The sequence below is a fragment of the Podarcis muralis genome, chromosome 3 (assembly GCF_964188315.1).
Source record: "Podarcis muralis chromosome 3, rPodMur119.hap1.1, whole genome shotgun sequence".
Taxonomy (NCBI): domain Eukaryota; kingdom Metazoa; phylum Chordata; class Lepidosauria; order Squamata; family Lacertidae; genus Podarcis; species Podarcis muralis.
In genome coordinates this window covers 43,389,072-43,413,637 of record NC_135657.1, presented here as the reverse complement: position 1 = coordinate 43,413,637, position 24,566 = coordinate 43,389,072, and the positions used below count along the sequence as shown (strand labels likewise).

Genomic DNA, 24,566 nt, shown 5'->3' with positions numbered 1-24,566 from the left:
GCTCTGGGCAGGAAATTGAAGCAATTAAATGCACAAATTGTCATCTCATCTGTCCTCCCAGTTGAACGACGTGGCCCAGGGAGAGAGGGAAAAATAGTGGAAGTGAACAACTGGCTTCGCAAATGGTGCAAACAGGAACGGTTTGGATTCTTAGATCACGGACTGCAGTTTCTTGAAGATGGACTTCTGGCAAGCGATGGGCTGCACCTCACAACGGTTGGGAGGAATGTTTTTGCAAAAAATCTCAGAAACCTCATCAGGAGGGCTTTAAACTGACTAATGTGGGGGAGGGAGACAGTGCTCCTGAAGGTAGGAGTCTATCAATTGATGAAGATGATCATCCAAATGTCATAGACCGAATGGAGCAAAGAGCATGCAGACCTAGTGGTGGGAGGAAAAAATCCTTAAATAAGAGACACGGGGGAATGATTAATGGACTTCAATGTCTGTACACTAATGCGCAAAGCATGGGAAATAAACAAGATGAGCTTGAGCTCCTGGTACAGCAAACTAAATATGACATAATAGGAATCACTGAAACCTGGTGGGATAAATCCCACGATTGGAATGTAATAATGGAGGGATACAATCTATTTCAAAGAAACAGACCAGACAAGAAAGGAGGAGGAGTGGCGTTATATGTCAGGGATGTGTATACCTGTGAAGAGATCCAAGATTTAGAACCTCAAAGCCAAAGTGAGAGCATTTGGGTGAAAATTAAGGGAGAGAAGAATAACAGTGACCTCATTGTGGGAGTTTACTATAGATCCCCAAGCCAAACGGAGGACATAGATGATGCCTTCCTGGAACAGATGGCCAAGCATGCAAAAGGAAGGGAGATAGTAGTAATGGGGGACTTCAATTACCCGGATATTTGTTGGATGTCAAACTCAGCCAAGAGCATAAGGTCAAACAGATTCCTCACTGCCCTTGCAGACAACTTCATTGTCCAGAAAGTGGGAGAAGCAACAAGAGGAACAGCCATTTTAGATCTGGTCCTAACCAATGTTGATGACCTGGTTAGTGGGGTAGAAGTGGAAGGATCATTAGGCGCGAGTGATCATGCTCTTCTGAAGTTTACTATACAGCGGAAAGGAGCAGCCAAGCATACTAGGACTCAATTTCTCGACTTTAAGAAAGCCGACTTCATAAAGCTTAGGGAAGTGCTGGGTGAGATCCCATGGACAGTAATACTAAAAGGAAAGGGAGTTCAAGATGGCTGGGAGTTTGTTAAGAGGGAGATAGTAAAAGCACAACTTCAGGCAATACCAATGAGACGGAAACATGGAAGGTGCCTAAAGAAGCCAGGGTGGCTATCTAAAGAACTTTTAACTGAGTTAAGATTAAAAAAGGATGTGTACAAAAAATGGAAAAGGGGGGAAACCACCAAAGAGGAATTCAAACAAATAGCCAGCACGTGTAGACACAAAGTCAGAAAAGCTAAAGCACAAAATGAACTCAGGCTTGCTAGAGAGGTTAAAAGCAACAAAAAAGGCTTTTATGGGTATGTTCGTAGCAAAAGGAAGAACAAAGAAACCGTGTGGTCACTCAGAGGAGAAGATGGTGAAATGCAAACAGGGGACACAGAAAGGGCTGAACTCCTCAATGCTTTCTTTGCCTCAGTCTTCTCCGATAAAGAAAACAATGCCCGACCTGAAGAATTTGGAGCAAATGATTCAGCAGAGGAAACACAACCCAGAATAACTAAGGAGATAGTACAAGAATACTTGGCTAGTCTAGATGTATTCAAGTCTCCAGGGCCAGATGAACTGCATCCAAGAGTATTAAAAGAACTGGCAGATGTGATTTCAGAACCACTGGCAGTCATCTTTGAGAATTCCTGGAGAACAGGCGAAGTCCCCGCAGACTGGAGGAGGGCAAATGTTGTCCCTATTTTCAAAAAGGGGAAAAGAGAGGACCCAAATAATTACCGCCCAGTCAGTCTGACATCAATACCAGGGAAGATTCTGGAGCAGATCATTAAGCAAACAGTCTGTGAGCACCTAGAAAGGAATGCTGTGATCACCAATAGTCAGCATGGATTTCTGAAAAATAAGTCATGTCAGACTAACCTGATCTCGTTTTTTGACAGAATTACAAGCCTGGTAGATGAAGGGAACACAGTGGATGTAGTCTACCTTGATTTCAGCAAGGCATTTGACAAGGTGCCCCATGATATTCTTGTAAAGAAGCTGGTAAAATGCGGTCTTGACTATGCTACCACTCAGTGGATTTGTAACTGGCTGACTGACCGAACCCAAAGGGTGCTCATCAATGGTTCCTCTTCATCCTGGAGAAGAGTGACTAGTGGGGTGCCACAGGGTTCTGTCTTGGGCCCGGTCTTATTCAACATCTTTATCAACGACTTGGATGATGGACTCAAGGGCATCCTGATCAAATTTGCAGATGACACCAAACTGGGAGGGGTGACTAACACCCCAGAGGACAGGATCACACTTCAAAACGACCTTGACAGATTAGAGAACTGGGCCAAAACAAACAAGATGAATTTTAACAGGGAGAAATGTAAAGTATTGCACTTGGGCAAAAAAAATGAGAGGCACAAATACAAGATGGGGGACACCTGGCTTGAGAGCAGTACATGTGAAAAGGATCTAGGAGTCTTGGTTGACCACAAACTTGACATGAGCCAACAATGTGACGCGGCAGCTAAAAAAGCCAATGCAATTCTGGGCCTCATCAATAGGAGTATAGCATCTAGATCAAGGGAAGTAATAGTGCCACTGTATTCTGCTCTGGTCAGACCTCACCTGGAGTACTGTGTCCAGTTCTGGGCACCACAGTTCAAGAAGGACACTGACAAACTCGAACGTGTCCAGAGGAGGGCAACCAAAATGGTCAAAGGCCTGGAAACGATGCCTTATGAGGAACGGCTAAGGGAGCTGGGCATGTTTAGCCTGGAGAAGAGGAGGTTACGGGGTGATATGATAGCCATGTACAAATATATAAAAGGATGTCACATAGAGGAGGGAGAAAGGCTGTTTTCTGCTGCTCCAGAGAAGCGGACACGGAGCAATGGATCCAAACTACAAGAAAGAAGATTCCACCTAAACATTAGGAAGAACTTCCTGACAGTAAGAGCTGTTCGACAGTGGAATTTGCTGCCAAGGAGTGTGGTGGAGTCTCCTTCTTTGGAGGTCTTTAAGCAGAGGCTTGACAACCATATGTCAGGAGTGCTCTGATGGTGTTTCCTGCTTGGCAGGGGGTTGGACTCGATGGCCCCTGTGGTCTCTTCCAACTCTATGATTCTATGATTCTAAGTCAAATTTACATACTGATGATTAGACTATACATAATATGCAATGGCCCTGATCCAACTATGGAAACACACAGCTGATGGGTTTATGAATGTGTAAAGTAAAAAAGGTAAAGGACCCCAGGACAGTTAAAGGTAAAGGTACCCCTGCCCGTACGGGCCAGTCTTGCCAGACTCTAGGGTTGTGCGCTCATCTCACTCTATAGGCCGGGAGCCAGCGCTGTCCGCAGACACTTCCAGGTCACGTGGCCAGCGTGACATCGCTGCTCTGGCGAGCCAGAGCCGCACACGGAAACGCCGTTTACCTTCCCGCTGATAAGCGGTCCCTATTTATCTACTTGCATCCAGGGGTGCTTTCGAACTGCTAGGTTGGCAGGCGCTGGGACCGAACGACAGGAGCGCACCCCGCCGCGGGGATTCAAACCGCCGACCTTTCGATCGGCAAGTCCTAGGTGCTGAGGCTTTTACCCACAGCGCCACCCGTGTCCCTATGGAAACACACAGCTGATGGGTTTATGAATGTGTAAAGTAAAAAAGGTAAAGGACCCCAGGACAGTTAAGTCCAGTCAAAAGTGACTATGGGGTGTGGCGCTCATCTCGCTTCAGGACGAGGGAGCTGGTGTTCATCCACAGACAGCTTTCCGGGTCATGTGGCCAGCAGGACTAAAGTGCTTCTGGTGAAATGGAACACTGTGACAGAAGCCAGAGTGCATGGAAACACCATTTACCTTCCCGCCACAGTGGTACCTATTCATCAACTCAAAGTGCTAGGTTGGCAGAAGCTGGGAAAGAGCAATGGGAGCTCACTCTGTTGTGCAGATTCGAACTGCCAACCTTTCAATCAGCAAGCTCAAGAGGCTCAGTGGTTTAGACCACAGCGCCACCCACACCCCAGTTCTATGCACATGTAGTCTCTTTAAAAAGCAGTTTAGCAGAGAGAAGGTTGACTAAATCTAACTGTTCAACTGCATCTCTTCCTTCTCACAGCCATCATTACTCTTTTTAAAAATAGCTCCATGCACTCAGCCATGGTAGCTGGATCAGGGAGATATAACATGTGCAACAATCATGTGCTTTCTCATCCAACTACACTGGAGCAAATGCATTTTATGTTCTCAAAGTAGCAAATAAAAGTTCAGAGCTGATAAGTAAGTCAGTATTACATAACCTCAACCACATTTCTAGGATTAATTCCCAAAATAAAAAGCAACACCCTGCATTGCTTCAAAGTTCCTTAATACAGTCGTACCTTGGTTGTCGAACGCCCTGGAACTCGGATGTTTTGGCTCCCGAACGATCAAAACCCGGTAGTGACTGTTTTGAATGTTCTTTTGGAAGCCAAATGTCCGGTGGAGCTTCCTGCAGCCAATCAGAAGCAGCGATTTGGAAGTCGAACTTCCTCCTGGGCCGTGTTCAGAAAGTGGTGGGGGGGGATGAGTGTTCAGACCCCTGGGCTCTCACTTGTGGGGTGCCTCAGGGTTCTGTCCTCTCCCCCATGCTTTTCAACATCTACATGCAGCTGCTGGGAGAGATCATCAGGCGGTTTGGGCTGGGTGTCTATCAATATGCGGATGATACCCAGCTCTACCACTCTTTTAAATCAGAACCAGTGAAGACGGTGAAGGTCCTGTATGAGTGTCTGGAGGCGGTTGGAGGATGGTCAATTCTGTGTCCAGGGCAGCTGTTTATCAGCTCCATCTGGTATGCAGGCTGAGACCCTACCTGCCCGCCGACTGTCTCGCCGGAGTGGTGCATGCTCTAGTTATCTCTCACTTGGACTACTGCAATGCGCTCTACGTGGGGCTACCTTTGAAGGTGACCCGGAAACTACAACTAACCCAGAATGCAGCAGCTAGACTGGTGACTGGGAGCAGCTGCCAAGACCACATAACACAGGTCTTGAAAGACCTACATTGGCTCCCAGTATGTTTCCAGGCACAATTCAAAGTGTTGGTGCTGACCTTTAAAGCCCTAAACGGCCTCGGTCCAGTATACCTAAAGGAGCATCTCCATCCCCATCGTTCTGCCCAGACGTCCAGCACCGAGGGCCTTCTGGTGGTTCCCTCAACAGTGAGAAGCCAAGTTACATGGAACCAGGCAGAGGGCCTTCTTGGTAATGGCATCCGCCCTGCGGAACGCCCTCCCACCAGATGGCAAAGAGAACAACAACTACCAGACTTTTAGAAGACATCTGAAGGCAGCCCTGTTTAGGGAAGCTTTTAATGTTTGACACACTACTGTATTTTAATTTTTTGTTGGAAGCCGCCCAGAGTGGCTGGGGAAACCCAGTCAAATGGGCAGGGTATAAATAAATTATTACTATTGTTATTGTTATTGTTGTTTTTGTTGTTGTTGTTGTTGTTGTTGTTGTTGTTATTATTATTATTTCGTTCGACTTCCAAGGTACGACTGTTGTTCACATTTCCAGGGTACATAGGCGAAAAATATAATGGAGCAACGCTAGAAGTGTAAGAACATAAACATAGTTAAACAGAACTATTATTGAAAAAGTATTGCATTCTGCATCCCAAGCAGCTAAAATGAAAATCAGTTCATAGGCATGAGTGCCACAATATGTCAGGCACACATCCATTGAGTCAAGCAAAACATTTCTATTCCAACACACCATTCCTGCCTTAACTGCTGTCCCACTTTCATGAGACTTCCTGGTTTGGCAAATCAGATTTCCACGATGTCTACATCATTAAGCAGTCCCCATAAAATAGGTTTGTAAACCAGGATTCTGTTCTTCAAACTTTGGTTTGTTAAGGATCACTTAAACCAGGAAAACCTTGCAAGGGAAAGAGAAGAGGGAGTGCTCCAGCAAGCCCACCATATACACTGGATCATAAATGTTACAATGGAACTGATCCACTGTGTTGATTGCAAAGGGTACTCAGAACATGAAAAAATCCATCCAATATTTGACAGCAAGCCATGGCTTATTAATCTTCGGTCCAAGCCATAGTCCTACTAAAGATGTTGCTACAATTGTTCACGTTTAACTCAAATCTTATTTGATTCAGACGCTTGCCTAGCAGAGTTGTGCAGATCCACCTGTAGACTTCTAACGTAGCAGGGATAGTGCGATGCTGATTGCGCCTGCACAAGGGCGCTATACGTGGAGCTGCCAACATGCCTGCTGCATCAGGACCACCAAGCAAATCCAGGCCACAGTCTCATCAAAGCCACTGTGGCTTGGTCACTTCCTTTCATTTGAACTTGGATTAAGTTCGCTTTCAAGCATACTCAGAGGGAAAGTAGTGCAAAAGCTCTCCCACTCTATTGCTGCAGTTATACAACAGTTCCCTTCTAATTCCTCTTGCATATTATGCACATTGAAATCTAGACCTTTAGTCAAGTTTAAGCCCTACTAGTCAACATAGTTCATTCCTAACATCCCATATGACACTGGAGGTGAAACAATCCACAGATATGGCCATTGTTGCCCTCCCTCCCTACCCAGTGAACTGACATGTTTTAGTTGAGACTTTACTAACTTCACTGCTTAATAAGTTGCACGTTTGTGTGTCATGAAGAAAACAGCACAAAAGGCACAAGCAGATACCACAGAGCTTGAGTCAGGTCTCAGAGTTCTGTTTTTACTGAGCCCTCCATGCCATACCCCACACTGTTCTAGAAGGTTCCCCCAACCCTCAGAAGCAGTTTGGCAAGGGGCTACGGCAGGTAAGGGAGATCGGTAAAAATTGACAGCCCCACTTACACAAACAGAAGTGTTCTCTACCAGCATAAAGCAACCGTCAGACAAAAGTATAAGCATGTTAACATTATCAGCAATATTCATTATTGAGAAGACTGCCTGTTCTGGACAGAATTGCATTTCCCCTAAAGGAGAAAGTTTGTAGCTTGGAGCTGCTCTTATAGTCATCATTGTCTCCTTAGGCCAGGCGTCCCCACACTCGGCCCTCCAGCTGTTTTGGGATGACAATTCCCATCATCCCTGACCACTGGTCCTGTTAGCTAGGGATGGTGGGAGTTGTAGTCCCAAAACAGCTGGAGGGCCGAGTTTGGGGATGCCTGCCTTAGGCCCAGGCAGCTGGTTTACCAGCTACAACTTCTGCTCTGCCAAGATACTACATGCTCTGGTAACCAATGCTCTCTCTACAGGGAACTGCCCTTGAAGATGATCTAGAAGTTGGATCTACTGCAGAATGTGGCAGCCAAGTTACTGACCAGTGCCATAAAGTGGATTCATATAACAGCTATAATTAAGGATTGGCACTGGCTGCCTGTTTGCTACAGGGCCAAATTTAAGATGCTGTGTCTCTAAAAGTCTATATGGCCTACGACACAAGTATCAGAAGGACTGCTTCCCTTCTTACCTGCCATCCCATTAAGATTTGTGGGAGAGGCCCTGCTCACAGTTCCGTGAGCATCCATAACTCGTTAAGTGACAATGTGGAACACAACCTTCTCAAACCCTCTCTCCATCAAGATCCATCCCTACACTGTTGTGCATTAGATTAAGATGCATTTATTTCTCCAAGTTTATAGATATGGCTGATGTAAAAGATAGACTGCTGTGGGACTGTCTAGATTTCTGATTTTTTGGTAGGTTGTTTCACTCCGAGACCTATTTTATACTGTAGGTTTTATTGTTCTTGTGTATTATTAATATGTTGTTATGGGGGCTCTTGGGTTGAAGGGCCTAATACAAATTTAATAAATGGAAATGTAATCTCAGTGAAATAATCCTGAGAAAAAAGCAGCAAATACCAAAATTTAAAAAAACCTATAGACTCCTGTCAGTTTCAAAACTAAGATATAAAAGCATTCCTTGCATAAATCTAAATGGTATTTTTGACCCTCAAAATATGCCATAGTAATTTACTAGCAGAAAATATAAAAACCCCAACTTAGTTTAATGCTGCAAAACCTATTAAAAGTTATGTGAATGCAAGTCTCAAGAAACAAAATGAGACTTACTTCTGACTACATATGGGATTGGGCTCTTACATTAAGCACTTTTAAAATAATGTCTAAAGAGTGACCAAGACTGTTCGTAGATCACAAAATTTTACTTCCATTTCCACCATTCCAGCTATCACAATGTTTCTCCTTCCTCACAAACTCCTGGCATAACTTATTATCCTCTGCCCCCCTCCTGAAGTACCTTGGTTGTCTGTGCTGCTGGTTCCGTCTCATAGATCTTTTGCTCCCAGTGTACAGTAGGGTAAGGGAGCGACACAAGCACTTTCCAATTGCACTCCTGGGATATTTATACTCTGAGTCTAATGTTATTTATTGTTAAAAATAACTGTACACATTACATCCTACAAAATATTCCTTTGGTAACAGAAGTTTATGGAAACTGTCAAAACAAATCACCCAATTTTAGAGGGAAACCCTCTAAAAAACATTACCAGCTTCTGAAGAACTCTTGTCAAGAAATGAGGAACCAGCACATGGAACTTCAACACCACCTCCAGAAGAAAATAAGAGAAATGCAGTAAGAAACCCCTTCCTAACAATATTCCTTCTATCGTGGCATCATGAAAAATATAATAAAAAATATACGTTAAGGAAGTGATGAACAGCTAGAGTTAGAGTTGGGTAAGGACACAATGCCTGATGTTTAACTTTTTTAAAAAAATGAATAAACAGATGCTCTTCCTTTGTTTCTAGATTCTCTAATGAGAACTGTAACAACTGCACCTCAGAAAAGGTTGCTAGAAAATCTAGGAAGTGCTCTAAAACTCTGCAAAAAACACCCACTATAGGTTATGTGTAGAGAACAATTTTACACAAATAGCATTGGAGATGACTTAGTTCCTACAGCAACAACTCACACTTGTCAGTGTCAATTTTTCATGCGGATGCTGAAACAGATAGACTGTAAACTGCAAATCTTTCAGGATTTCAGGACTTTTGGGGTGCCATGTGGCAAACATAATCACGGCTAGGATCCAGAGAAGAGCAAGCAAAGTTCTGCTTGCACAATGGGACATTATTTCAAGTGCAGTGCATTGTGCAAAGACCACTCCTAAGGCCAAAGGGACACTTCAGGGTGGTATGGAATGTGGTACGGGGCTACAGGTAGAGGAACTGTGAAAACAGGAGTTCCTTTGATCCATGCTTACTATTTTACAGTAAATGAATTGGTTGAGAAACCTACCCTTGATCTAAAGCAACTGCTGTCTGCATCTACTGCACTATAAGGACACAACACTGTCTTAATAGCCCTTTTCTGGGCTTTATGGATTAAAACCTGAAACAGTAGTGGTCAGTGTGACAGGGCAGTGCTGGCCTTGTGGCAGTAGTGTCACTTACCAAGATGAGGTGGGATGGGACAAGGTGGTAGCAAGACTGGGGTGGCACAGGTGAACAATCTGGTGCTTCCGTTGCCCTGGCCTTGGCATTATCTTGCCCCTGCACTAGGACAACAGCAGCAACACCACTAACAGGAAGCCAGCTCCATGGCATTGCCATGCCAGCTGACCCTGCCCTAAAGTATACTGAATAGGAAGCTATGGTTGGCTCTTCAGCACTCCTGGTGACCCGTCTGTTAAGCCATTAAGCTAGCATCTGCAACCAACCTAGCACCGCTTCAAGTTCCAAATTGCCTTCAGGAATAGAGTGTGCTGGAAAAGTATGAACAATGGTTGCCATGTCTAAGTATGGAAATGGTCATTAGCCTACTCACCAAATGTAGTTAAAGGAAACCATTACTGGCCATGTCACAGCGATGGCCAGAAAATCTATGTGCAGCAACAGATTCAGAAGCATCACAAGACTGCAACCTAAGTGAGCAGAAGAAGCTGAAACACCATTAATTACTTGTGTCCTCAAGCCTCCTAGATCAAACAGCTTTCTATCAATAATTATTTGAGTTGGGTTCTCCACCCCCCCCCCCCGATTCAGCTTCAGTTGGTTCATCTGCAACCACACCCCAATCACAGACAGACACTATGGAAGCATGGAAGCTTTGTGATAGACACACCATCCTGTCCTCTTTATCTATCAGTAAAGAGAACAAACATAGCTTTCTCTATACTAACACATTGAGCAGGCGACACCCACTTTCATCCCAGATTCTGGTATAGGAAAAGAAAAGAGCTGAACTACATGGAATCAAAATGAGGGAACAACCAAAAGCAAAGAAAACAAAACAAAACAAAACAAAAAAAACCCTATCAGTTTAAAATAGTAGTGCCCACAGCACCATTACTGAAACCACAGCAGGGGATGTACGCAATCCAGACTAATAATTTTTCTTAGCTTGAATGTGTTGCATACAGACTGGACTAATAATGCAATTACCACTAAAGCCTTTTGGATATAGGCAGCTGTAACTTAAATCTAAATATATCTTTACTATTTGAATCCGTGCTATATTTAATAATAAATACTAAAATAATATTTTATATATGTGACCCCAAAATATGATGTACAGTGGTATTTCAGTTTAAGAACAGTCCTGTTTAAGAACAATTCAGTTTACAAACTCCGCAAAACTGGAAACAGTGTTCCGGTTTGAGAACTTTATCTTGGTATAAGAACAGAATCCTAATAGTGGAAGGGCACTGGCGGTGGGAGGCCTCATTCGGGAAAGCACGCCTCTGTTTAAGAACAGTTTTGGTTTAAGAACGGACTTCCGGAATGGATTAAGTTCGTAAACCGAGGTGCCACTGTACTTAGATCACAGAAAGGTTCATCAAGTTCAGTGTCATGCATACAGGCTGTATTCAACATTAGTCATATTCCAAGTAGACCTGCTGAAATTAAAAGGACATTAGGTCCATTAATTTCAGTAGATCTAGTCAGAGTAGAATTTAGCTGAACACAACCTTAATAGTTTAAGGAGCTCAGATAGCTCATGTGCAAGTACCTAAGGTGGAGGAAACAGTTCTGGGCACCACAGTTCAAGAAGGACACTGACAAACTGGAACGTGTCCAGAGGAGGGCAACCAAAATGGTCAAAGGCCTGGAAACGATGCCTTATGAGGAACGGCTAAGGGAGCTGGGCATGTTTAGCCTGGAGAAGAGGAGGTTAAGGGGTGATATGATAGCCATGTTCAAATATATAAAAGGATGTCATATAGAGGAGGGAGAAAGGTTGTTTTCTGCTGCTCCAGAGAAGCGGACACGGAGCAATGGATCCAAACTACAAGAAAGAAGATTCCACCTAAACATTAGGAAGAACTTCCTGACAGTAAGAGCAGTTCGACAGTGGAATTTGCTGCCAAGGAGTGTGGTGGAGTCTCCTTCTTTGGAGGTCTTTAAGCAGAGGCTTGACAACCATATGTCAGGAGTGCTCTGATGGTGTTTCCTGCTTGGCAGGGGGTTGGACTCGATGGCCCTTGTGGTCTATTCCAACTCTATGATTCTATGATTCTATTCTATGATTCTAGAATCTGAGAAAATGTGTGCCAACCACTCTCACTTTTTAATTAAATGTGAGCAGCTACAAGCTCTAAAACTGAAATAGAAACAAGGTTTATGAGCTGGGATGAGGATTATGGAAATTACAGACTGCCATCACCAAATTTTGACAATGCCCCACCACCACACACACCACTGGCATGCACCCCCATAAGGCTGTCTCTGAGAGAATGTGACCCTTGGAATGAAAGCTTTCCCACCCCTAAATTGAATACATTTGCCACATCCTAGAAAAAGGCTAACGTAATTTCAGCGAACAGCTTAACATCTATGATAATAATGTGTAAACCAGAACCAAACAACAAATAAAATGTGAATTTTCAAGAATTCATGATACCAAATCAAACATTTTATTATTTTAACGGGGATTACTAAGATTTCTTCACAACCTGTGTCAGTCCAGAATCAAATGCTCTGGCCTCATTTGCACAAGCTGCCTCTGCCCAGTTTTAGCCCATCTTCTCTCCCCAAGCAGCACCGCTTGTTCTACCCCACACCATTCTGAAGAGTCCCTCAACCTTCATAAACAACCTTTAGGGGATGCAGGGAGCTGTGGTGCAAAATAAGTGGGGAAGTCCCCTTCCACTCATGGTTCTTGGGTTCCAGCCCATTGAGGTTTTCTGAATAATTCCTCACCTGCTGGCTCTTGCTACATGTTCCATGAGTCTCTTAGTGCAGATTGAGTTACTCTGCCAGAAATTTACACCAATGCACCGTACTACGTGGTTACATTCAATCAGGGTTGGGAAGCCTTTCCTGGCCACTGGAGGACCAAATCTGACAAATAGGTGCTATCAGTGATGCTGACCTAACCCCAACTGTCGGGGCTTCAAACTGCAGCATGGTGCTGTTTGAGAGACCTTTTGCAAAGAGCCCAGCAGTGAGGGCTCTTTGCCAAAGGGCTTTCAAACATCCCCACACCTATTTTGGCTACGTGTGCCTGTTACTAGCAGAGTAACAGGCAAGTGCAGCCAAACTGAGCTAGAATGAACCCCTCACTCACTAATGGACAAGCGGAAGGTTCAATCCTGCTGGCTGCAAGGGCCTACTTCACCAGGGCATTCCCCATGGAGTTGAACCCACAGGACTGACTCCCCAGTAGGACTGAACCTTCCACTACTTGCTGATGAGTAAAGGGTTCAAACTTGCCAGCTGCAGGAGTTTGCTTTGCCAGCACATTCCCTACCGCTAATGCACAGACTCCAGCAGGACTGAACCCTGTCCTCCTAACAACTTGATGGACAGGGAAATGACCTTGCAAGCCAACTTGGACCCTTGGTGGGCCAGGATCGACATGGCCTGTGGTTCCCCTTGCTTGCATTAAACGATATAAAAATAATAATATTTTTTTTAAAAAGGAATCTACTAAATAAAGTACAAATTTGACTCACTTTATTATTCTTTCATTTGGGCCTCAGTCAAAACAGTATTTAGTACAGTGGTGCCTCGCAAGACAAAATTAATTCGTTCCGCAAGTTTTTTCTTCTTGCGAGTTTTTCGTCTTGCGAAGCACGGTTTCCCATAGGAATGCATTGAAAATCAATTAATGCGTTCCTAGGGAAACCGCTTGCCAGGCTGGCGGTGCGGAGAAGGGCTTTTCTCCCCACCGCAAGCCTTCAGGACAGGTACGGGAACAGAGGGGAAGGCGCACAGCGCTTTCCCTCTGTTCCCGGGGCTTGCGTGGGAGGAGGGTTTTTCCTCCCCACCGCCAACATTCAGAACAGCATTCTGAATGTTGGCGGTGGGAAGGAAAACCCTCCTCCCACCCCAAGTCTTCAGGAAAGCCATCCGAAGCCGGGCGGCGGGAGAAGGTGTCCCCGCCCGCCGCCCGGCTTCGGAGCATCGTTCCAAAGCCGGGCGGCGGGAGGAGGAGTTCCCGCCCCCCCGCCCAGCATCGGAGCTTCGTTCCGAAGCCGGGCGGCGGGAGGAGGTCCGAGGACAGTGGGGAAGGCGCGCTGCGCTTCCCCGCTGTCCCGGAGATTTCCCTATGGGCTGTCGTCTTGCGAAGCAAGCCCATAGGGAAATTCGTTTTGCGAAGCGCCTCCAAAACAGAAAACCCTTTCGTCTAGCGGGTTTTCCGTCTTGTGAGGCGTTCATCTTGCGGGGTACCACTGTATGTATTTAATTGCATTTATTTTTATAAACTTTACTACTTTAATTTTTGGAAAAGTTCAGCACTTGTGGTTGGGGGAAAGGTTACATGAACAAATCAGTCTGATACAAAGATTGGCCTAAAACACCGTTTTTCACCTTAACAGAGGGGGTTGCCAAGGCAGAATAAGACAAGAAAAAATCCTCCAAGGCTCAAATATGAATTGAAGGTTCTAGAGAAGGGATGTTTGCCTGAGAGGCTAAAGAATATTTAAAACCCTTTAAGAATCTAGAATCAATTTCATAGAAATACATTTTTGAAATAAAAATAATTTGTCAAGTCATGATGAATTACACTAGCATGCCCTTCAAACGTAATGAGGCAAGATGCAGCACAACAGCATAAAAAGTATATTTCTGTAATACAAATATACTAGCCTATTTCCTTTTTGACCATCACACATATATTTAAAACATACCACAGTTATCATTTGCAAAAGAGAAACAAGTAAAAAATGTATTACATTTGTACAAAGAGATGCTGCCTAATAGTTCTTTTGTGATGATTTGAACAGAAAGCAAGCAAAAATAATTGTTACGTTCAAAAATATATTTTTATGACAGAACAAAGTTTTTAGGGGATGGGGTAATTTATATTTAGCAAGAATGGTCTCAACCTAATTGGGGTAGGGAGAAAGACACTGACATTTCATAATTAGGAATGGATTAATAGCCATACAATTTCTGACTGAGAATACCCAACCCAAATTAATGCAGATGTGTAGCTCCTCTTAGATATCCCCAATTTGTAGCTTTGTGGAAAAAACTAAATTCACCCCCTGGTCCCTATTCTGGATAGCTAGTAGTTTGGGCTGTAGATTGGCACACACAGAAGTGACTTGAAAACAGAATTCCACGTCCACTTCTAGCTGTCATAGGGTGCTTCTAGGTTTCTGACATTTCCAAGTGATATTAAGTTCAGTAGTAGAGAAATGCACATACTCAAAGATCCCACTGAAACCAATGGGACTTAAAAGCGCTGAATTTTGGCCTGTGGTTTCACTAGTTTATGGAACTATAAAAATTGCTGTTTTCCAAATGTTTACCTTTTTAAAAAATATAACTGAAATCTAGATGTGCAATATCTTAAGCATTCAGTGCCATCCTACACAAACCTACCTTTTTATCATATACATCTTGCCAGTTCACTCCAGCAAAGAAACTGTGTCGCATAATTTCTTTAGCATCATCTGGTCCTCCACCAAGACTATTTGGGAAAGTATAAATTACATATGTCTTATTAGCAAAAAACAAAGCAAAGCAGGATGCTCTTTTTACCTACAAAGTTTAGTTTCACCAAAAATTCAAACCATTCTATGAACAGCACAACATTTGACAAATATGTTACTTACCTGTTTGATGTGTATTCATGTTGGAGGTTAATGGATTCATTTTTTCAAAATTAAGAATGCACACATCTAGTATTAATACCCTCAAGAGCAAGGCTTGGAGTTCATGTATTCCCACCCACACTAGCTACAACCTGCAATTCAGTTGAGCAGGTCTGGGAATGCAGGGAGTGCTCATGTGGAGAGATTTTTTAAAAAATAATTTCTATTGCAAATATGTATTTCACACAAGACAAGTGATACACAAGATGCATGAAGTACTTGCATTTCCTGTTCTGTTTTGAGTCATCACATCACCTAAGATGATCTAAAATTAAAAAGCAGTTTTGCATATGGGGTGTACTATAAATAGGCCTCAAGACTCTCGAACTACAAAGACTTCTAGTAACCTGAGCACAGATTTTGAAACACAGCAGATAAGGACCTTTCCCATCCCCTACAGTACATCTACATCTGATGTACATTTTTATTTTATTTTATTTTATTGCCTGCCATGCCTTGGAATTCATCCCAAATGTGACACTTCCATGTTGAATTTCAATGCCTGCTTTCACCTCTCAAAATAATTTTGCTTCTATTACTGTTTAGGTTCTCATCTCCCTGCTTGCTTTAAAAGATAACGTTGCCATTAATCAACATCTTTTTCACGCTCCTTCCACCTTCTCTCCTTTAGCATAATTAGGCTATCTTACATTACCATTGTAAACATTAGGCCACGGGTAGGGGATCATCTTATAAACAAACTAAAACAAGTCCACCTTTGGCTTGATTTTGAACTGGTGGTAGAGGGCAACTAGCTTGTTCATCACACCACTCAAGAGCTCCACATCTTTTAATTCATATATGCAGAGCTGCTTTTAGTTTATTTCTAAGTAATACTTGTGTTATGGCATTTTTAGTAATTTACTGAAACCACTGGGAAGATGTATTTGAAAGACAGGATGAAAATCTAAATGTGTATTAATAATTCTGACACAGCATGTTCTTTCCAAGCCTCCACCTCTATGGAACATTAATCAGGAATGTGATTTCGGAAGATTATGAGCCCTAAGACATATTTTAGCCAGCCCTCGAGGTTGCTTCTGCACTACCCACTTAATCCCGAGTTATCATCAAGCTGGTCAGCGGAGAACAGAGCATACAAGCAAAGGTTAACTCTTCCTGGAGGCAGAGTCAAAAGGTGCCTTTAAAAAGGAAACTTCCTGTGGTCCGCTGGAATGGGAGGTAACCTTTCCTCAACTTCAAGTTCATGACAATCCCCAACCGGTGAGTGACCCCTCTGAGGAACCTCTTTGACCTTAGATTGTTTTCTCACACAGCAGTGGTCTACCAGGGGGAAGGCACTGCCTAGGACCACTGCCTATCTCCTGAGGGCGTCTGGAGCCAGGCCTTGTTCTTGGTCTGTCTTAAGAAAATCAAGGATGACACCAGTGCCTGAAGAATGAACAAAATGCACAAAAATCCCTAGAAGGGCCTGCTACTCTAGGGGCAATATTTGACCTGAAAACATTCAACCCTTCCCTCAATCAATCGTTATTGTGGTCAAAGACCAGACAGCAACATTCAACCCTTTAAGCAACATATACAGAATGCTGTGCAGAAAAGAATTTGCACAAGGATTCTGGCAGACCCCAGAACTAGTCATCTATGTGTGCTATGTGTGCTACAAACCCTTTATGTATTTTAGGATGAAAATGCCTACTTGTGCTTAATTGGCATTCTGTCAGACTTACCGTTTATTTGGATCTTTTATCAGGAGACCTGAAAGTAGTGATTTTGCATCGGATGACAATGTTCGGGGAAATTTTATATCCTCCATTAGTATTAGTTCAAAAAGTTTTTCATGATCTTGGTTGTAGAATGGCAACCTGCCACACATCATTTCATACATAACAACTCCAAGGCCCCACCAATCCACTGCACGGCCATAGTCATTGTCTTCCAAAACCTAAAACAGGAACAGGAAGGTACTGAAATTTACACTAGTCATTACTTTAAAGGGTGTGTGTCCATTTTATAGTGTAGGTAGCCTGACCACTATTAAACTTTTATTATTATTATTTCATGTCGTATTTCATGACTCCGTCCTTTTTAAACCAGGTGTAGTACTTGTAAAGTAAGGGAGTCTCCCTCACTTTCATCACCCTCTGCTTCCACTATGAGAAGACAGGTGTGGCTGCCACCAGGTCAAGGGGGCTCCCCTCACATCCTCTTCCAGATGCCTGTCTTTGAACAATGCAAACTAACCATGCTATAGGGCATGAGTTGGAAGGCTGGGTGGGGATGTGGGAAGAACTTAAATACTTCCTTTGTAATAAACATGCACCAGTAAAATAACTTTGGAAGTAAGGAGCACTGGAATTCATCCATATGCAAGGGCTGAAGCTACACTAGACCCAATCAAGCCCCCCAACTGCTAAGTAGATGAGGTAATGTGAAAATTCAGTAGAAGCACATGTGGAGAGCCAGCGCCAGCCTCCTGGCACTGGTGTTGCTATAGCTTACCTGGATAGTGCCGGGAAAGGGCAGAACTAGGTAAGTGGTTTGCAGATGCGCCAGCACTTTCCAGTTAAGCTGTAGAAATGCCAGTGTCAGAAGGGTGGTTCTGTCCCACCCACCAGCTGCTACAATGCAAATATCTTAAGCTTAGGTGTATGTCAAGTATTTACAAAAATGCTTTACTTAAATTAAAACAAAATATTAGGGCTTTTAACCTTTTTCAATATTGTATTAGGAAAATATGATACTTGCTTGTTACTGAAGCATGGAACAAGTTATCTTGACTGTTACGCACAGTAAAAAGCAATACAACTACCCCCCCTTTTTTTCTGCAACTAAATTTTATTACTCTAATGTTCTCATTCCACAGATGTTTACTCTAGTAAGTTTTACAGTACTGACTTCAATGGGACTTACTTCCAAGAACATGTGCGTCATTTTTTTTATTCATTATAAAATATACAAAAATACGCTACGATACAATCATCATAATAAGACATTTTATAAGGATTATTGTAAAATAATTTTGTCATACACGATCAAGGTTTCATCCCGAGTTCTTGTTTTGTTATCTGTAACTTGGCAATCAAATAAATTTTTATTTTTACACTATTACAGAAGTGCATTTTTCTAGGTTTCCAAAGCCACCTTATTCAACCTTCCCCATCTGTCACCATCTGCTTCTTTTTAGCATGCACTTTTTGTGTGATCACATAAGCATGTGAAAAATAAGTAACATTCAGATGATTATCCACTCGTACATTTGAGGACTGGGCATAATAAAAGTCAACTGCCAAAAATGTACTTAGCACTTAATTTTGTTGAGTCTTGCATGTGAGCTACATTGGATTTTTTAAACTGTTTTACAATTGGAGGATTGAACAGGTATTGCTAACTCAACAAAAAGCTGGAAGCTCAAATAATTAGTTTAGCTTCTGATTGTGTTGCCTTTTACAGATGGATTTTCATAATGTATTTGCAATTTTTTTAAAATTTTGTTGGTAAGGTCTTATGATAGATGTAAATTGTTTAAGAGATTTTTTTTTCTTAAATTAAATAAGTAAATGAACAGAATAATAGTTTCTTATTTTTCTCAAAGAACATAAGCATTGAAACATTTCTCTAATTAAACAGGAAAATTAAAATATACTGTATTCTGAGCCATTCTTTGAAGGATGGGTGTTAAAGAACTAAAGAACTGAACAACTAAATTGACAGGTTTAATTGGATTCTAATACTGACAACTGTGCAAGAACTCTTGTTTGCTATCTACCTAGTACTTTTTGTGTTTTTATGAGGCTTCCAGTGATCTGTCATCTGAGGGACTTACAAATTCTACACCTGTTTAGCTTCAGTAACAGTGAAGCATCAGACATTCCAGACAGGGTGCACATCACACCCTGCAAATATATGGGCATATAAAGGAAGAACAGTTACAATGCAGAAGTTGTGCAACATTTCTACAAGAGGTTCCTGTTTAGAAATTGTTGAGTTTGCATATTACTGCTACTTGTACAGTAGCTACCAAGAGAACCAACTTTCACACACTTGCAGCCTATATTTGCCATAAAAGTGAGATCAGAGCTTTCCCAACTTTTCATGTTGGTGACACACTTTTTAGACATGTATCATTTCACAAAACAGTAATTCAGTTTTACTAACTAACCGTAGGTTAAACTAACCCCTTTCCAGCGACACACCTACACATCACAGCTGACACACTAATGTGTCAGGTACAGACCCCAGACAGCATGATACAAGTGAAGTGAAGTACATAGATAATGTACAAAATAAACCAGCTGCTTTATTTAAACCTAGATCTAAATGCAACCAAATATTAGACCACTTAGGATCTTGATTTCAATCGTTATTACAACAAAAGGACCCAGTTATCTACTGCTTCAACTGAAAGAAAGACAGGACTCAACTATCACCTAGAAGCTTCCTTATCACACTAAATAGGACTAGGGTGTTTTCTGGCACATGGCTCAGTTCACTGATATAAATGGAAACAACAACTGTCCTATTAGTACCACACGAAGGCAAAACAGCTATGCCAGTTGGTATATGATTCTACTGTATCTCCATCATCACAGGAAGCTGTTACAATGGTTGCATCATCCTTTGATAGATGCAAACTGAGCTGGTCTTTCTCATGCTAAGTCAAACCAGGGTTTAGTGGGAATGTGTGGCTGCTGGAGAGCAGATTGCAGTTGCTTTGCTCCGCAAAAGTCTTTGCACTCTTAACTGGAAAAGGGGGCATTCTAAACCTTCTTGACTCTGAGAAATAAAACCCACTCTTAAAGTTGGTGAAGATATTAACTTAGATAAGCTTCACTTACAATTAAATGTACATAGGAATTGATCTATAGAAAGGAAAATATTTTAATAGTTCTGCTGTAAAAATTACTAGCTTGAAAATAAGTATTTGTAACAAAATAAAAAAATTCCTTCAAGTAGCACCTTAGAGACCAACTAAGTTTGTTATTGGTATGAGCTTTCGGGTGCATGCACACTTCTTCAGATACACAGATACACATAAATATTTGCGCTAATGTTTAAACAACATTTAAACATCCTCATGATAAAAGGCTATAAAAAGTATTAGCCCTTGTAACAATATTTTCCAGTTTTCAAATATACCAATTACTATTGACAAGTACGTTGTAATTAAGTGAAGTATTACATATTTAAAATGTACAAAGTAAAATGCTGACATACCTCTGGAGCCAAGTACTCTGGGGTGCCACAGAACGTTTTCATAGTAGCTGCATCTGTGATCCCTTCTTTGCAAAGTCCAAAATCTGTAATTTTTATGTGTCCATCTTTATCCAACATTAGATTCTCTAACTGTATATTACAAATAACACAAAATTGGTTTTTCAACATTTAAAGGGAAATCACTGTTTAACAAACAACCAACAAAATACACCCAGCAACTTTGTAGTCATTGTTATAATTTTTACTATTATTAAGAGCCAAACCAGATGAGGCACTGGAAATTAGTGATCAATTCTCCAACGTTTCAAAGTTCTATTATAAGCATTTGCTGGGTCCCCAGTTTTAATCGGAGCCCACAGTGCTGGGTCAATAATGTTTAACCCTTTCCCCCTGTAACATTTTTTTAATCCTATTCCCACACATACACAATACTATTTGCCAAAGAGTCAAATAATAGTTTCCGGTGGCAAATTAGATGCTTCCCACAGCTACTATAAAGGGAGGGGAAAATAGAAACAGCAGGAAATTTGATCACAGATCCTTTGTGTCTTGTCTAGTTTGGTCCCATAGTTTGGTCTTGTAAGTGTCATTTTCAGCATCACAGGATGATTGCCATTCTGATTATAGTATTTTTGTAATATAATAATTTATATTCCTAGTTCAGATAACCAGATCTAAACTCACTTTGCATACTATTTGCAGTTGTAATTTGAGAATCAAATATGAAATGAGCTCTAGAAGCAAAGGGGGGAGAGAGAGAGACACTGAAAGTAGTGGCCTATGAACTTTTCATTCCATCAAGGGTGATCAGCAGGACCTTGTGAACCACTTCATTTGCTGCAAGGCAAAAGTGAGACAACACAGTTAAATTTAATGCCAGCTGCTCATTTTGGTGGGCCAAATTGTAAGACAACTGCTGCTTGCTTGCCTGTTTGCGATTCCTCAAGAGCACTCCACAAGCATTCAGAGACATCAGCGTAAGCCTGGATGGGAGTGTGAATATGCGAAGACCACACGTGATACATATAACTCTTATATGTATCAACTGTTTACTTTGCCATGTACAGATAAAAAAAATTATTCCTATTTGCTCCTCTATACAGCTACATATAAGTAGCTCTCATTGAACTCAAAATGACCTACTTCTGAGTAGAAATGCACTATATGATGTTTATCTATGCTGATCTGGCAATCTGATCCAATTTGCCCATTACAGTGATAGAAAATACGGACAAAATATATTGTGTCACTTAGCCAAATAATAGTATTCTGAACTGTGCAGAAATCATATATAATTATGGAAGGATATGTGATCACATCATGCTAGTAGCATAAAACGAAATCTATAAACCTGCTAGATTCTAGAACACGAATGGGGAACTGGATCTGGCCAGCAGATCAGACTCTTATCTGCCTCACCCCTGGCAGGCCAAGCTTTTCAGGTGGGTGCAGTCATCCACCTGCCGATCCCCCAATGTCACCAAGTGATCTCCCAGCACCGAGGACTCTTCAGAAGCCTCTTTTAAAGCACTAAGTTGCCCAGGACATTGTCCAGGGATTTGCAGGCACCACCAATGAGCTGTTCCTGCAAACCCCCTTTTGGCTGAGCCAGGTTTTTTGACATCATATATTACATTATTATTAAAACAAAATTATATACTGTTTAACTACAATAGTCTCTAGACAATGTACAGCAGATGTTGGGAAAGTGGGTATGGTTTGGCATGTCAGAGATGACATTGTGGGCCAAATGGGGAAGCCCGATGGGCCTAATTAGGCCCACAGGGTGGAGGCTTCCTACCTCTTGCCTGTTCTAGAAAACAGGCGTTTGCTTACTGGGTGACCTTTTGCTCCCAGTGGAAAATGGAAGGCTCCCTATTCCTTGGAATGGTTCCTCCTTCTGGATCCAGAATCCTCAACCACCAGGCCAACTGGCAGAGTGAGAAAGACCCTCTACCTGCTATGAAACACCCCACTATAGGATAAACATCAACTGTAAACAATGGGAGTCAAAAGGCATCAATTCTGTAATGCTCAGCAAAAGTGTAGAGAGACACCCATATAGTCACCCTACATATCTCTGAGATAGAGAACTGGGCGCAAGCCATCAAAATGAATTTCAATAGGAACAAATGTAAGGTTCTGCACTTAGGCAGCAAGAACCAGATGCACAAATATAGGATGGGGGACAGCTAGCTTACTAGCAGTACATGTGAAAAGGATCTAGAGGTCTTGGTGGACCACCAGCTTAACATGAGTCAACAGTGTGATGCAGCAGCAAAAAAAGGGCAAATGCTATTCTAGGTTGCATCAACAGAAGTATAGTGTCTAAATCAAGGGAAGTAATAGTACCACTCTATTCTGCCTTGTTCAGACCAAACCTGGAATAGTGTGTCCAATTCTGGGTGCCAAAATTTAAGGATGTTGTCAAGATGGAACATATGCAGAGGAAGGCAACTAGGATGATCAAGGGTCTAGAAGCCAAGCCTTATGAGGAGCGCTTGAAGGAGCTGGGTATGTTTAGCCTGGAAAAGAGGAGACTGAAAGGAGATATGATAGCAATCTTCAAATATCTAAAGGGCTGTCACATGAAAGATGGAGCAAGCTTGTTTTCTCCTGCTCTGGAAGGTAGGACTTGAACCAATGGCTTCAAGTTACAAGAAAGGACATTCCAACTAAACATCAGGAAAAACTTTGTGACAGTAAGAGCTGTTTGATAGTGGAACGGTCTCCCTTGGGAGATTGTGAACTCTCCTTCCTTGGAGATCTTTAAACAGAGGTTGGATGGCAATCTGTTATGGATGCTTTAGCTGAGTTCCTACACTGCAGGGGGTTGGACCCTTGGAGTCCCTTCAAACTCTACAATTCTGTGCCCTTATAGAGAATGTGCTGACATAGAGAACGAGCTGCTACCTCCTTCTCCAGGTGATTTCCCCACATATGAGTGGACAATAGCCTCTTTCATCCAATAGGAAATGGTGAATGTGGTCACCTGGTTACCCAATGAACCCCCACTAAACATCACAAAGAGAGCTCGTGCACATGGCTGTGCTCTGAATGCAATGCTCCACTCACGGCTGTGGAGCTCTCAAATTGATACCATCAATGTGATGGGAGAGGGGATTGCTTGGTGCAAGCTGGAGCTTTGGACACCATTGCAGGCCTTCTGCTGCATGAAGGTCAGCTGCCCTTCCACTGCTTTAAGAAAAGGTATGCTAAAGCACTAAGAAGGACCCATCACTGCTCCATGCCCCCACATGCCTTCCTGGCAGCTGCTCTGTAATCATTTCTGCAAGGGGGCACTGAAGCACCAAGTGACAAAGCAGCCACCTTTCCTCTTTCCAAAAGCTTTGTCCCCCACCACCCTCCTGCAGCCATTCCGCACCAAACATGAGTAAGGGGTGTGTGGGTGGTACCCCCACACTACCTACAGCTAGTTGCTTCCTGCTGGCTAGGGCTTCTAGGTGGGTAGAAGGGAAACAGGGGAGAGGGGAGCAGCAGGGAAGTAGGGAATTGGAGTTTAGGAACCAAAAAAAGAGAGAGGCTGGAGGTAGGAAGAAGGGGTACAGAAAAGAAAGAAAGAAAGAAAGAAAGAAAGAAAGAAAGAAAGAAAGAAAGAAAGAAAGAAAGAATCCCCAATATTACTAGGTCCTTAAGGACACAGCCAATCAAAGCAACAGGCAGGACCAATCTGGTGAATTGGATGGCCCATTCCCCTAGGTAAGAAGGAAATAAGATTCTGGATCCTGCTTGCCACAGCAAGGAAGAGGGACCATCCCAAGGAACAGGACTGCCCTCCATGTACCAGTGAGAAAATTAACTTATTCCTTATTCCTTCAATGTCACATGAAACCTACCAAAACCTTTCACAGGCTGTTTTTAAAAAGGCATAAAAATAAAATGGAAACTAGAGCACAGACTACCAGATTCACATTCTTACAAAACATCCTACAAAACGGGAAGAGGGACGATGGTATATGACATTCTCCAAACACCAGTTGTGATGATGAACCTCTTCCTGGTACACTCATATCACTCAGGGTAAGTACTTGAAAGATGCACAGTCCTTATAACTAAGATTGTGTTATAAATTTAAAGGAAAAAATCAAGTCTGATTATATGAAATAACTATATTCATTGTGATGCAAAACTCTTTGCTGTATTAT

At 42.4% G+C, this 24,566-nt stretch overlaps 1 protein-coding gene across 4 annotated transcripts in view; it reads right to left on the bottom strand.

Annotated features, from left to right (window-relative positions):
- AKT3 (AKT serine/threonine kinase 3) overlaps positions 1-24,566 on the bottom strand; it is a 114,393-nt gene that overhangs the window by 11,293 nt on the left and 78,534 nt on the right. Inside the window, exons 10-14 of one of the 4 annotated variants that reach the window (XR_003705980.2) lie at positions 20,401-20,529; positions 16,914-17,128; positions 14,951-15,038; positions 9,942-10,038; positions 8,662-8,721 (exon numbers count right to left, since the gene is read on the bottom strand). Coding sequence is in view for 3 of the 4 variants with exons in the window: in XM_028724129.2 (XP_028579962.1) it covers positions 8,662-8,721; positions 14,951-15,038; positions 16,914-17,128; positions 20,401-20,529 (492 nt within the window). In the remaining variant the exon portion in view is untranslated. Of the gene's footprint in view, positions 1-8,661; positions 8,722-8,746; positions 10,039-14,950; positions 15,039-16,913; positions 17,129-20,400; positions 20,530-24,566 lie in introns of those variants that run through there. The other 3 variants (XM_028724129.2, XM_028724131.2, XM_028724130.2) reach the window with 3 other exon arrangements.